The sequence below is a fragment of the Erpetoichthys calabaricus genome, chromosome 11 (genome assembly GCF_900747795.2).
Source record: "Erpetoichthys calabaricus chromosome 11, fErpCal1.3, whole genome shotgun sequence".
NCBI lineage: Eukaryota > Metazoa > Chordata > Cladistia > Polypteriformes > Polypteridae > Erpetoichthys > Erpetoichthys calabaricus.
The window spans coordinates 122,440,096-122,455,304 of NC_041404.2; the positions used below are offsets into that span (position 1 = coordinate 122,440,096).

Sequence of the window (15,209 nt, forward strand, 5' to 3'; positions counted from 1 at the left end):
TTCCAAAAAGATGAAAACCCCAATAACTACCCAACAGGTATTTAGCAGAGTAAATACAATCCCTTGCTTTTAAACCTTAGTAACAACATGAGAACACTCATTAAAAGCTAACTCGTACTCTATCAGCAAGGAGAAATTACCAAAACAATCTGTTCAATTTATTGTTTTACTGCCTACTATATAATTAAACACCAGGGTTTGTGTGTCTAGTCCTTCTGAGCAATCTGATTGGTCAGATTCGTTTTGGTGTGATTGGTGAGTTTCACGTTGGTGAAATGATGAAAGAAGAAGTGCGAGTGTGAAATTCACAAGGAGGGGTAAAGGCTCATGCTAGACAGTTACCTAGACAGTTACCCTCAAAGATGGGAAGTATAAAAGTAAACGGGAGGTTAGGAAGGCACCTTGAAAATAATGAGAGTTTGCAAAACTGGCTTTACAGGAATGGTCTTGAGAGAGGGAGTGCCAGTAAAGGGAAGCTCAGACACACGTGGGTACAGAGGAAAGGCACTGAAAGTACATATAAGGCAAGAGATAGCAAATATATTTTGCCATATCCAGATCTAGTGGGGAGACCTGTTTGCTGCTGAGAGTTAAAAATGTATGAAATGACTAACTGAAGATTTCTTCCAACATATTGTACGTGTTGACCAAGTGAGTACTTCAACCCCTTTTAATATTTACACAGTCCTTAACCAAAACGGGCATATGATGTCTTGCTCAATAAAACAAAAATTAAAAGCAGGCTACTTCAGTGGTACTTTAGTTTCAGGTCTGAGCTCCAGTCATCAGTCAGCTCTCTCCTGAGTGTGATGCACCATGGAAGGAACATCTCTCTTTTATAGCGGAGGGACCACAGGGGGCAGAATCAGTTTCTATCTGAGGGCATTTTATCAGGGCTGTGGGAGAAAAGGAAGATGTTACCATCAGTGACCACACCTCTTGTGTCCCAGAGTGGTAGCGCTTACCTCAGATGAGCCCGGAAGGCAAACCTCAGATGCACATGCGTGACACACAAGTTTTGTTTAATAAACTGCCATCCACACTTGCTTTAGTTGAACAAAATGCAAACCGATTAGGTAACTTGTTAAGCATCATAATTTGAGAATGTTATTCTGTACAATGCTAGACTGTGACTGGACTTGGTGGCACAAGGATTGGTTTTCTTCTGGACCTGGCTATATTTTTGGCTGTTCTGGGCTGACAGTTCTGTTAGGGGCTTTTCTTTGTAGGGTTTAGTGCCATGTCCCCTGTCTTATGAGCTGTTTTTGTTTCTGTGTTTTTGGACATGAATGAGTATGCCCTGTAATACTTTTGCATTTCATTCAAGGTTGGCCTCTGCCTCGCAACAGATGATTCTGTGCAACTCTTCATTGGATAAGGCAGACAGAGCTAATGGATGAATGGGCATACTGTTCCATGCTGGCTTCCTTATCTGGAACCTGCCCTCCTGGTCTTATCTCGGCTTTTGTTTTCTGGGGCACATTATAATGTGTTACGCTTTCCAGAGTTATGCCCTAGGCCTGCCCGTGCTGTTTTGAGTTGTGTTAGGCACACTTGTTTTAGACTGGGCTGTATACTGTAAAGTATAAAAGGTATGTGCTGCATGTTATTTGAACTTGCAAGTAAGAATTTTGTTGCACTCTGTTCTTGTGACAAATTAAATTTCTACTACATAAATCTAAGATGGTAACCAGCAACCATATGCTTTGAAGTCCAAAACCTCACTCACTGAACCACCCTTACTGCACCCAGATTAGTCTAAAGATCATCCACAAACAGGTTATTTGTAGCATTTGGAGCAGGCTTATGCCATCCATCTACCAGTATGAATAGGCAAGGATGAGCACTGGAGTTCCAGAGTCAAAGAATGCTTGGAGAACTGGAAGGACAACTGGAGTTTTTCTGGCTAACAGGGGCAGTAAGGGGATAGTGAGACACTGCTGGCCATTATGGAGGACAGTCAACCTGGAAGTTAGTTCCACATAGCATATTTAATATTTAAGCAAGCATAGAGGGACAGTGGTGTAAAGACGCCCATGGTGCAGATGTGTGCTCTAAGGAGTCTCCAAGCCTTTCTGGGGGCCCAAGAGAAGCAATGTTTCTGCTCTGGAAGCCCTTAAATGTTCAAGGGATATCCTTGAATTGATGCTTATTTTATAAAGCTGGTAGATGGATTGAGACAAATTCTCATTTGGCAAGAAAAAAGTGTGGGTATAGTGTATGTATAAGCAAGGGAAAGTGAACAGGAGGTGAGTGGGAAAACTACATTGTGCTTTGGCGCTGTGGATCATGAAGTCAGTAAGTGAGTGAGCCACCTAAGCTAACAGATGTGGAACAGTTGGCATAGGGTCAAGGAGGTCACAGGCCTTCATGTGTCTCTGTCTTAAAATACCTTCCTTCAATCTGTCTTTCCTTTTTCTATTGTGCATAACCACCACTATTTTGATATTATTATATACCCAGAGACTGGCAGCCTGTTTTGAGCTCAGGCTTCTGTGTTAATGATAATTAAAGCAGTATCCTTGTCTGCTTATATTCCACAGATGCTGGACCTCTCACTCTCAGCAGGATTTTTTCAAATAGTGGTGCACCTATGGAAGCTTGCCCATCAGTCATTTCTGGTTACATCATTAGCATTGCACTGTTTGCAAAACTTTGTACACGTAGAATGTAGTCAAGCGAACACCTTATTTTGAGATCTTGAAAAACCATAAAAAATTGCCAAGATACTCAATTTCTGTTTCTCAGAGCACATCATACCTTAAACCGTGACTCAAATAAGAAACTTGAGAATGGAATAAAGAAAACAGAAACCCCTACAGGCAATCTCAACATTTTCACAAGTGTTACAAATTACATTTTTAGGTAAAATGTAAATATGGGAGACTTTAAGTCAGTGTTTAAACTGGTAGCATTGGGCACAAAGCAGGAAGCAGTCCTGGATCAGGCACCAGTGTTAATGCAGGGTATACTCGCACACACAAACGTTTGCATGCACGACAACAACAGTCTGCTTGGCTAGCATAGAGATGTCCGTTAGCCTAACACGCTTGTCTTTTGAATATGGAAAGAAAAACTTAAGTACCCAAAGAGACAAAGCCATCCAGAAATGGGGAAAATGTGTACAATCCACACAAGTGACCAATTAGGGATTTGAACCCCTTTGCAGTGGGGTGGCACTAATGATCTCTGTGCTATTCTCCTCATTTTGTTTTTTTCTACATATTATCTGGAATCTAAAAACTGATATCATTAAGCATGAGAGCATCACCATATTTAAGATACACATACACACAGGGAGACTTGATTTGGGCCCCTCACTGCAACGTCGGGAAAAACTTTCAAAGGCATGTTCTTTTAATTCAATGTTTAAATTAGTTGACACCATATAAGTCACATTTTTAGTTACCCAGTTTATCAATAGTAATTTATAGCCAGTTAATATATAGTATCTGTGATAGAATAGCACCCAGTCCAGTTTGTTTCATGCTTTGCAGCCAGTGTTTTTGGTGTAGAGTTTGAGAATGCCATTATGTTATGCTATCTAACTGTCTAATTTTCTACTAAAATTCTTCTTGAATGTATTTTTTAAATTTTCTCAAAGTACTGATTCTACTTTATGGAGACTTTTAGAATAAGGAAATTTCTATTTTTTTGATATACTGTATGATCCACGATTGTTTATTTCTGTTGTAGACTTATGTACACATTTAACAATTCCTCAACCTCCATACCAATAAATGTTTTCGTAGATGTTAATTGTATGATGCTTCTATTAAATAAGTAGTCTCATTAAGTCTCATTATAGTGCCAAATGCAATTTTTGAGCTCAAAATTCCCTCAGCATGAAAATATCACAGAGGAGGAGACCTTCAATGGCAATGGTATATACAAGCATCTCAGTTTTGTTTATCTGATCTTTCACAGCCTGGTCTTTCCAAGTACCACCTTAATAAATAATTGTAAATGCATAATGAAAGCTCAATTAAATGTGCATAGTGATTAGTTTATGACTCGGTGACCTTGGAGCATCTTGAGAACCTTACGAAGAAATTTAATTTCTCACCCATTTATAAAGTAGCACAGCGACAGCGTGTGAAGCCGACTGGGCACTTTTACAAACTATGCTGTAATGTCTGTGTGGGGGTGAAGGGGTGGGGGTAGAGCGTTAAGTTATCAGCCTCACTCTGGAAGTCTGGAACTATTAATCTAATTTGAAAGTAATAATAGCAACTTAGGACATTGAAACATTTACTAATACTTGATAGCATGATATCTGTAAATGTACCAGAGTACGCTGAAGGTCATTAATTAAGATTATGCCATTTCATGCACAGTTATTTTAAAATGATGAAAAAAAACAGGTGGACTGGAATAGTTTTCATTCCAGCCACTTTCTTCATTAGTAGCCAATTACGTCTGGAGCTGACTTCCTTTGTGTTCATTTTAATCAACTTGCTTTTTAAGATTCAGAACCATCAGCTTATTCTTTTACTGTAACCAACAGTAAAGTGATCAAAGTGAGCCAACAGATGACGAACTAACTGAAGAGACTTATAATATCCTGGAGGGCTGCTATTTTCTGTCCAATCAGTTTCTTCATTAGAAGGCCATTCTTGCTGTTAGTGGAACATTTTATTTAATTGCTATGTTGTCATAGTGTCTTCATTCTGCCACACCAGACATTCTCAGAACTGTTGACTTCCTTTTTTCAAAATGATTTCAGGAAGAGTACAATAATGATGTTTCATATTTAATTTTTCATGGTTCTTTAAAGAGTTGCTTCTTGAATTTCATTCACTCATTGGAAGTTTTTGATCATGGAGATTATGTTTTCTGCATAGGTTTTTCATTTCGGAATTTGCTGAAGATGTTCAAAAATGGGCGGCGCAGTGGGTAGCGCTGCTGCCTCGCAGTTGGGACACCTGGGGACCTGGGTTCGACTCCCGGGTCCTCCCTGCATGGAGTTTGCATGTTCTCCCCGTGTCTGCGTGGGTTTCCTCTGGGCGCTCCGGTTTCCTCCCACATTCCAAAGACATGCAGGTTAGGTGGATTGGCGATTCTAAATTGGCCCTAGTGTGTGCTTGGTGTATGGGTGTGTTTGTGTGTGTGTCCTGCGGTGGGTTGGCACCCTGCCCAGGATTGGTTCCTGCCTTATGCCCTGTGTTGGCTGGGATTGGCTCCAGCAGACCCCCGTGACCCTGTGTTTGGATTCAGCGGGTTGGAGAATGGATGGATGGATGGATGTTCAAAAATAAATGCCATCATTTCATTGATGTTTCTGGATGCCACCATTTGCTTATTCACTAACTAGGTCGAACGATCCAGAATCATTGTGGTGCATACCGTCAAATTGGGGTGATGGAAAAAAGGCAGTGATCTTTCACTATCCAAGATGTGCAAAACCTCTTTTTGTTTTCATGAAAGATCCCTTTTTTATCTCCTTGTAGTGGTCAAGATGATGCTAGGATTCATGACATCTGAGGACGGTGATTTATTTTATTACAGGGACCAAAGGAACACACAGAGCCTTGACCTGGCACGCACACACTCATATAAAGAGATGCCTATAAAGAGGCTCAATGAATCGATAAAAAAAAGTATCTGTTCAACACATAAAGAAGGCAAAAAAATATTATTTAACAAACGACATGTACGCAAAAGCACTCCCCAATTTCCTGACGGCAATAATGATTTTCAAACACTGCACAAGTGAAACTGAACAAATTACTAAGCACTAGATGATAAACAATCAACATTTATGACACAGTCCAGTACCACAGATGAGGATGATGAAGAGAGTGAATGGAGATGCCAAGTGAACAGTTTCCCGAATGTTATGAAAGTTTTGTCCTACCATGTTCCAGTTGTTGTGTGAAGATCTATAGCACTCCCCACACAAAGTTGTTTACCAACCCAGATGAAATCGCATGAACAGACAGGCACATGACAAGTAGGTAAATCCAGAATGAAACTGTAATTAAATGGTGGTTGTATTCCAAAGGTGGGGTGAGAAGCATAACATTGAATAAACACAGATGATCGCAATTCCCTCTGCATGTTTTTGGAACCTTTTTCTAAAGAGAAAGCCTAATTAGCTTCCTTCCCAGCAATCCCTGTGCCACTCTGAAGCTGCTCAGTGGTACAGTGCATCCGGAAAGTATTCACAGCGCATCACTTTTTCCACATTTTGTTATGTTACAGCCTTATTCCAAAATGGATTAAATTCATTTTTTTCCTCAGAATTCTACACACAACACCCCATAATGACTACGTGAAAAAAGTTTACTTGAGGTTTTTGCAAATTTATTAAAAATAAAAAAACTGAGAAAGCAATTGTACATAAGTATTCACAGTCTTTGCCATGAAGCTCAAAATTGAGCTCAGGTGCATCCTGTTTCCCCTGATCATCCTTGAGATGTTTCTGCAGCTTAATTGGAGTCCACCTGTGGTCGATTCAGTTGGTTGGACATGATTTGGAAAGGCACACGCCTGTCTATACAGTAATCCCTCCTCCATTGCGGGGGTTGCGTTTCAGAGCCACCCGCGAAATAAGAAAATCCGCGAAGTAGAAACCATATGTTTATATGGTTATTTTTATATTGTCATGCTTGGGTCACAGATTTGCGCAGAAACACAGGAGGTTGTAGAGAAACAGGAACGTTATTCAAACACTGCAAACAAACATTTGTCTCTTTTTCAAAAGTTTAAACTGTGCTCCATGACAAGACAGAGATGACAGTTCCGTCTCACAATTAAAAGAATGCAAACATATCTTCCTCTTCAAAGGAGTCAGGAGCAGAGACTGTCATAAAGGCAGAGGAAAATCAATAGGGCTGTTTTGCTTTTAAGTATGCGAAGCACCGCGGCACAAAGCTGTTGAAGGCGGCAGCTCACACCCCCTCCGTCAAGAGCACAGAAAGAGAGAGAGAGACAGAGAAAAACAAGCAAGCAAAAATCAATACGTGCCCTTCGAGCTTTTAAGTATGCGAAGCACCGTGCAGCATGTCGTTTCAGGAAGCAGCTGCACAAAAGATAGCAACGTGAAGATAATCTTTCAGCATTTTTAGACTAGCGTCCGTATCGTCTAGGTGTGCGAACAGCCCCCCTGCTCAATCCCCCTACGTCAGGATCAGAGAAAGTCAGCGCAAGAGAAAGAGAAATGTAAGCTGGGTAGCTTCTCAGCCATCTGCCAATAGCGTCCCTTGTATGAAATCAACTGGGCAAACCAACTGAGGAAGCATGTACCAGAAATTAAAAGACCCATTGTCCGCAGAAACCCGCAAAGCAGCGAAAAATCTGCGATATATATTTAAATATGCTTACATATAAAATCCGCGATGGAGTGAAGCCGCGTAAGGCGAAGCGCGATATAGCGAGGGATTACTGTATAAGGACCCACAGTTGACAGTTCATGTCAGAGCACAAACCAAGCATGAAGTCAAAGGAATTGTCTGTAAACCTCTGAGACAGGATTGTCTCGAGGCACAAATCTGGGGAAGGTTACAGAAACATTTCTGCTGCTTTGAAGGTCCCAATGAGCACAGTGGCATCCATCATCCGTGAGTGGAAGAAGTTCAAAACCACCAGGACTCTTCCTAGAGCTGGCCGGTCATCTAAACTGAGCGATCGGGGGAGAAAGGCCTTAGTCAGGGAGGTGACCAAGAACCCGATGGTCACTCTTTCAGAGCTCCAGAGGTCCTCTGTGGAGAGAGGAGAACCATCCAGAGGGACAACCATTTCTGCAGCAATCCACCAATCAGGCCTGTATGGTAGTACAAGGCACATGGCAGCCCGCCTGGAGTTTGCCAAAAGGCACCTGAAGGACTCTCAGACCAAGAGAAAGAAAATTCTCTGGTCTGATGAGACAAAGATTGAACTCTTATGTACATGGGATTTCTCAGTTTTTTTATTTTTAATAAATTTGCAAAAACCTCAAGTATACTTTTTTCACGTTGTCATTATGGGGTGTTGTGTGTAGAATTCTGAGGAAAAAAATGAATTTAATCCAATTTGGAATAAGGCTGTAACATAACAAAATGTGGAAAAAGTGATGCGCTGTGAATACTTTCCGGATGCACTGTATAATACTACTTGGCTGCTGGGAGTTGTAGAAAATTTAAATAGCACTGCTGGATCCTGATTTGAAAATCAAAGGTCAGAAAACAAAAAATCTTTCAAGTCTTATTTAAATGTTTTAATGCTCGGTTAGAGTTTCTCCAATTGTAGACTTTGTCAGCTTCTCGACTACATCATTTCTCTTGATCACTAGTTGCTAGTTTCATTTTTTCCCTAGCAGTTCCAATAGACCAGAGCAATATTTTTCAGATTTTTACTTTTTTTTAAATATTTCATCTAAACCGTTGGACACCTATGGACACACAGGTCAAAATGGGATCAAGTTACTCATCATCTTTGGCTCACTTTTCATCTCATTTCTGTTAAAAAAATCAAGGTAATTAAAATTAAGGCTAAAGAAGGATGGTCCAATGGCAGCACTATTTGGAAGTGGCCGGAATGAGAACCTGCAGCCACTGTAGAGCCTCAGGATCTGAGTTTGACACCTCCGTAATAGACAGATGAAGAAGTGAGATGAGTAAAATGTGATGTAAAAAGAAAACCAACATTCAAAGCAAACACAGAGTAAAGGAGACCCATATACATATCAATTTTTATTGATAATACAAACCCATCCCTGGTCAACAGTCCCCAACACCACAGAAGGAAGTGGTTTAATAAACAAGGTGCATCTTGACAAAAACTGGTTGTTACGCCAATTTGCTTTATCTGTCATATGTCAAAGTCTAATCGGTGGTGAGTTTATATTCCATTTAAAGAATTTTACCTGAGTGTTCTATAAACTAATCTTTTGAAAAGAAAAAAGAAGGCAAGAAGATTGATTGATGACAAACTTAGCTACTAATTTGACAGTGTTGCTCATCTGGTTTTAAATTCCCTGATTTCTTTGTGATGGCGATGCTAACCAGTCTTCTGCTCTCTTTCTAGATATGGCCATGGATTTGCAGTGTTTTATGCTGCTCCTGCTCCTCCTTTCAATGCTGGATGGTGGCACTTCTCATAATTCAAGCACCCCACGGGGTTGTGGTCTGAATGTATCACCCCGCTTTTCAGCTCTCTGTGATTTGGACGTAGTGTGGGGTATTGTGCTGGAGGCAGTATCAGGAGTTGGAGTGGTATCTGCTGTGCTCCTCTCACTCATCCTACTAGCTCGCTTACCTTCCATTACCGAGAAAGAGAAGAGGAGCTCCGTGGGTCTGCTTCTGCTTATGCTTTTTGGAATCGTGGGATTATTTGGCCTTAGCTTTGCTTTCATTATTCAAGCTGATGAAAGGGTGTGCATTGCTCGTCGGGCCCTCTGGGGAGTCTTTTTCTCGCTCTGTTTTTCTTGCCTTCTTGCTCAGAGCTGGCGTCTTCAAAAACTGGTGCGCAACGGCAAGAGTCCTGGGGGCTGGCAACTTGCCTGGATAGCTCTCGGCTTGACTCTGGTACAGGTAATCATTGCCAGTGAATGGCTGGTGCTAACAGTCGCCCGAAATGCCAAACCAGCTTGTGACTACCATCCCATCGACTTTACCTTGGCCTGCACATTTGTTATGATTATTCTCGTGGCCTCCTTGATGCTGGGTCTCTTTTGTCTCTGTGGGAAGTTCCATAAATGGAAGCGTAATGCAGTCTGTCTGATCAGCACTTCCGTGCTCTCCATCCTTTTGTGGGTTGCTTGGATTGGTCTCTACCTTTATGGCAACACTGTCCTAGGAAAATCTCCGCTCTGGGATGACCCCGTTCTGGCAGTTGCTCTGGCTGCTAATGGTTGGGTATTGTTGCTGGTCCATGCCATTCCAGAACTTCACTGCACCATTTTGCCATCTTCACAGCCAAATGCTCCTGACTACTTTGACACCTCCCAGCCTCCACCACGCATCAGGGAGACCAGTTTTGATGAGGAAATCACCCTTCCTAATCGCACTTACATGGAGAACAAGGCTTTCTCTTTTGATGAGCATAGTGCAGGTATTTTGATCTTTATTTTTATAATTCTCCAAGTCAAAACTGCAAAATTAAGAAACAGGGTTAAAGTGAAAATCCATTTATTCATGGACTTTAATTTCAATGGATCCCTGATTTCTCTTTTCACCAATTTATTGGCACCCAATGCACTGCATCTTTATTTAGTTTTTCTTTTATTCATAGTTTGAATTAATTAAGGTAGAAATGCCATGCAGCACTAGCTACATGCATATCTCTTCTTTGACGCATCTTTAATATTTTATTATATGGTTTTACGAATTAAGCTCTGTACAAACCCAGAAATAACTTCAACATTAGTGATTAGCTGATCATTCCAAGCCTAACACATCACGAACTTGGGTGGTAAGACATCATAATTCTGTAAGTTATATACATAGAATGAAGAGTAATGGTGTAAAATCAGATCATTTTGGAATCGCACTTTCTTTATCAGACAGATTACTTATGAATCACAACAAACTTATCCAGCAACGGTAACGGTATGAGATCCTTAATCTAATATATCAATGGCTACTACTTATGGGGTTTGATTCTTCCCCATTCACTTTAAGATGCCCGCTAGAACCCTTGCTAAATCACCTCTTTTTTCACTGCTACAGTTAACATTACAACATTAAACAGGTCTGATCTGAGGTTGAGATAAATTGTGTGATTATATACAAATAACAACACCAAAATAAAATATACAGATATTTCCAAGAGCAAGTAAAGAAATAACACCCTGTCCCACCACCTATTTTTATAGTCTTGAATTTTTCTTCTTCTTTGTCTTCATCTTTTCCTCTTCTACATGGGGCTGATGTTCACGATCAACTTTCTCCAGACATTTCTGCTCTGCACTTCCTTGCCACTCAAGCCCTTTTCCTTTTACTTTATATTTTATTTTGTAGTCTTGATAATAACTAGATTTAGAAACCTTTAGTGAATCTTGGGCATCATCAAATATGGATCCCAAAAGACACACACTTTATGGCTCACTGGCTTAATCCTGTCCCAGGGTACCTACTTCTAGATGTGTCCACTACAGCAATTTTTCTTTGCCTTCTTTCTAAATGAAAATAGTACTCTGAAGGAAAAGCCAGAAAAAGTGAAAATATAGTATATCCTTATTGGCTTTGACCTTCAAGTTTTCAGCTTTGTTAATCTCCCCTTATTCACATCTAAAAATCCCACCATTGTATGAACTTCCTGTTTTTAGATGATTTTTTCCTATAAGTACAGGTACAGCTGTGGAGGCTTCTTAGAGACATTCTTGGAGTGGGCTGTCATGTTCTTTACTGTTCCATATTCTGTTATTATAACAGCATTAGAAAAGGAAAGCAACTGTCAATATACAGAATACATAAATGTAGCTCTGTTACACGGTCACTTACATTATTGTGTCACTTGATCAAGTCTTAAAACTCCCCTGTTATAGAGAATTGAATAAGTCATAAAACCTGTATAAAACAATAATAATGTATTAGAATAATACCAGTGACACATCAATCAAGTCAGAAAAACCCTCAAGTTAGAGTGCAGCAAGACCACTGTTGGACAGCGACAGTATTACTGTACTCACTGTTATACTGTACTCGTCTTGATGTCTAGTTATGTAAGATTCAAGCTGTTTATGGTGTCCTCCAATTTATGGCCCTCTAGATGCTCATTTTTAGGCCATTTTTGGATCATATCTTGTGTAGGAAATAACACAATTATGATAAAGAGTAAACCAAGAGGTGTCTTCAGCAGAAATGATCAGAAGGACATGAAGTTGAGCATGCTACATAAAACTGACCCAAGGGGTTCACCCCCTAATGGGATATGAGACATCAAAATGACTCCTTTTCACAAAGCTTTGAAAAAAAAAAATGGGGATTGTTAATATAGGCATGTAGAGTGTCATCTTATGCTATTGTGAGGTTGCTGATCGCAAATATGTTAATATTGTTTGTATTTGATTCTTTACCAGTGGTCCTGGCCTTTTAAGAACCTCACCCAGAAGGTTACAATTGGCAAATTTGAAACATAAGCATGTAAGGTATTGTTTTAGACTCTTTCCTAGTCAGGGATTACGAATATGATGTTATTTTTGATCCTTCATTAGGGATCTAGTCCTCTGTGGAGTTTTACAAGAGGGTGAAAAATGTCTAAATATTCTCAATTTGAATAGATATTTATCTTTTAAATTGTATCACACATTTTAACATTTCAAATATTTGATGCAAATCTTCTGATTTAATATGTACTTTAACCTCATGAAGTAAATCATTACATTTCTTATGAACAACCCGATTTTGGGCAAATTATGCTAATGTAGACTTTTACCCCAACACAATGCTTCAGCACAGTTTCACATTTCCAAAGTATCATGGGCGTGACAGCCATGTGCTTCCTGACAGTGACAGTGCCTGCACAAAGGCTCATTCCAGGTATGACAAGTGAAGCTGCAGTCTTGGCCTTTTTAGCAAAACAAACATGAGATATCAGTCAGAAAAGACCCTCATCTGTATGCACAGTCTAAAACATTTTCGTTCCTTCCTCGTGGCTAAATTACATGCAATATATTTGTGGGCGTGCACCCCTTAGCAGTCAGATTTCATAGACACAACAGTTCATTCCTGTCACTGGAGATAAAATCAGACTGATTTTGCTGGGGAGAGTTGCATAGCAGACTGGTAGACTTGCTGAGAACATCAGACTGCACAAGGTGACTGTTCCTGACTCTCTAAAATTATGTAATTTGAAATCACTGGGAAAGTTTTGTAGTGTGACAGGAGTTTCACTCACTGAGTGCATCTTTTGAAGTGTTGATGTCATTTTTTGGAAACAAAATTCTATTATACAGTGCATCTGGAAAGTATTCACAGCGCATCACTTTTTCCACATTTTGTTATGCTACAGCCTTATTCCAAAATGGATTAAATTCATTTTTTCCTCAGAATTCTACACACAACACCCCATAATGACAACGTGAAAAAAGTTTACTTGAGGTTTTTGCAAATTTATTAAAAATAAAAAAACTGAGAAATCCCATGTACATAAGTATTCACAGCCTTTGCTCAATACTTTGTCGATGCACCTTTGGCAGCAATTACAGTCTCAAGTCTTTTTGAATATGATGCCACAAGCTTGGCACACCTATCCTTGGCCAGTTTCGCCCATTCCTCTTTGCAGCACCTCTCAAGCTCCATCATGTTGGATGGGAAGCATTGGTGCACAGCCATTTTAAGATCTCTCCAGAGATGTTCAATCGGATTCAAGTCTGGGCTCTGGCTGGGCCACTCAAGGACAGTCACAGAGTTGTCCTGAAGCCACTCCATTGATATCTTGGCTGTGTGGTTAGGGTCATTGTCCTGCTGAAAGATAAACCGTCGCCCCAGTCTGAAGTCAAGAGCGCTCTGGAGCAGGTTTTCATCCAGGATGTCTCTGTACATTGCTGCAGTCATCTTTCCCTTTATCCTGACTAGTCTTCCAGTTCCTGCCGCTGAAAAACATCCCCACAGCATGATGCTGCCACCACCATGCTTCACTGTAGGGATGGTATTGGCCTAGTGATGAGCGGTGCCTGGTTTCCTCCAAACGTGACGCCTGGCATTCACACCAAAGAGTTCAATCTTTGTCTCATCAGACCAGAGAATTTTCTTTCTTATGGTCTGCGAGTCCTTCAGGTGCCTTTTGGCAAACTCCAGGCGGGCTGCCATGTTCCTTTTACTAAGAAGTGGCTTCCGTCTGGCCACTCTACCATACAGGCCTGATTGGTGGATTACTGCAGAGATGGTTGTCCTTCTGGAAGGTTCTCCTCTCTCCACAGAGGACCTCTGGAGCTCTGACAGAGTGACCATCGGGTTCTTGGTCACCGCCCTTCTCCCCCGATCTCTCAGTTTAGATGGCCGGCCAGCTCTAGGAAGAGTCCTGGTGGTTTCGAACTTCTTCGACTTACGGATGATGGAGGCCACTGTGCTCAATGGGACCTTCAAAGCAGCAAAAATTTTTTGTAACCTTCCCCAGTTTTGTGCCTCGAGACAATCCTGTCTCGGAGGTCTACAGACAATTCCTTTGACTTCATGCTTGGTTTGTGCTCTGACATGAACTGTCAACTGTGGGACCTTATATAGACAGGTGTGTGCCTTTCCAAATCATGTCCAATCAACTGAATTTACCACAGGTGGACTCCAATTAAGCTGCAGAAACATCTCAAGGATGATCAGGGGAAACAGGATGCACCTGAGCTCAATTTTGAGCTTCATGGCAAAGGCTGTGAATACTTATGTACATGTGCTTTCTCAATTTTTTTATTTTTAATAAATCTGCAAAAATCTCAAGTAAACTTTTTTCACATTGTCATTATGGGGTGTTGTGTGTAGAATTCTGAGGAAAAAAATGAATTTAATCCATTTTGGAATAAGGCTGTAACATAACAAAATGTGGAAAAAGTGATGCGCTGTGAATACTTTCCGGATGCACTGTAACTCTGGTTGTATTGAAGAGAAACAAGGGACTGTGTCTGTGTCAGCTGTAACTTAATACATAGAGCCAGAGTCATCCATAAAAAAATATTACTGCCAATGGGCACGTTGGCAATGCATGCACAGACCTAGTGTGAATATTAACAGGTACAGACTAATCAATGATTGCTGTTATTTTAAGGGCAATGCAAAGGATGGCCAGTTTCCAATATACACAGTTCTGTACTGCACTCCAGGGAAGTTGAAGATGGGAGGTGAGCTGGACAGAAGAAATGTTCAGGAGAGGAACGCAAATGTCTTAGTGTTATATCCATCCATCCATTATCCAACCCATTATATCCTAACTACAGGGTCACGGGGGTCTGCTGGAGCCAATCCCAGCCAACACAGGGCGCAAGGCAGGAAAGAAACCCCGGGCAGGGTGCCAGCGCACCGCAGCTTATTATATTATTATGTTATATTTTAGTGGGAAAGTAGCCTAAGCCACCCCATTATGCAGACAAGTTATTGACCTGCTAAATAGAAAGGTCCAGAGAGACATTTGGGTTAATTTTTAGGGTGTGCTTTTGGTACTCCCTGGTTATTTTTTCTCCTTCATGTTCTTTATTTATAATAAATGCACCCCTTTTGCATTCATTCTGGGATTAGGGGCACTCGAGAGTGTCATTCTATGCTCCAGTGAATAAAACAATAAAGTATTGGTCAGGAAGA

At 40.7% G+C, this 15,209-nt stretch overlaps 1 protein-coding gene across 3 annotated transcripts in view; it reads left to right on the forward strand.

Moving 5' to 3' along the window:
• gprc5ba (G protein-coupled receptor, class C, group 5, member Ba) overlaps positions 1-15,209 on the forward strand; it is a 135,136-nt gene that overhangs the window by 105,072 nt on the left and 14,855 nt on the right. For all 3 annotated transcript variants that reach the window (XM_028813761.2, XM_051934107.1, XM_028813764.2), the window contains exon 2: positions 9,007-10,032. In XM_028813761.2, coding sequence (XP_028669594.1) covers positions 9,009-10,032 — 1,024 coding nt within the window. In that variant the 5' untranslated portion in view covers positions 9,007-9,008. The remainder of the gene's footprint in view (positions 1-9,006; positions 10,033-15,209) is intronic.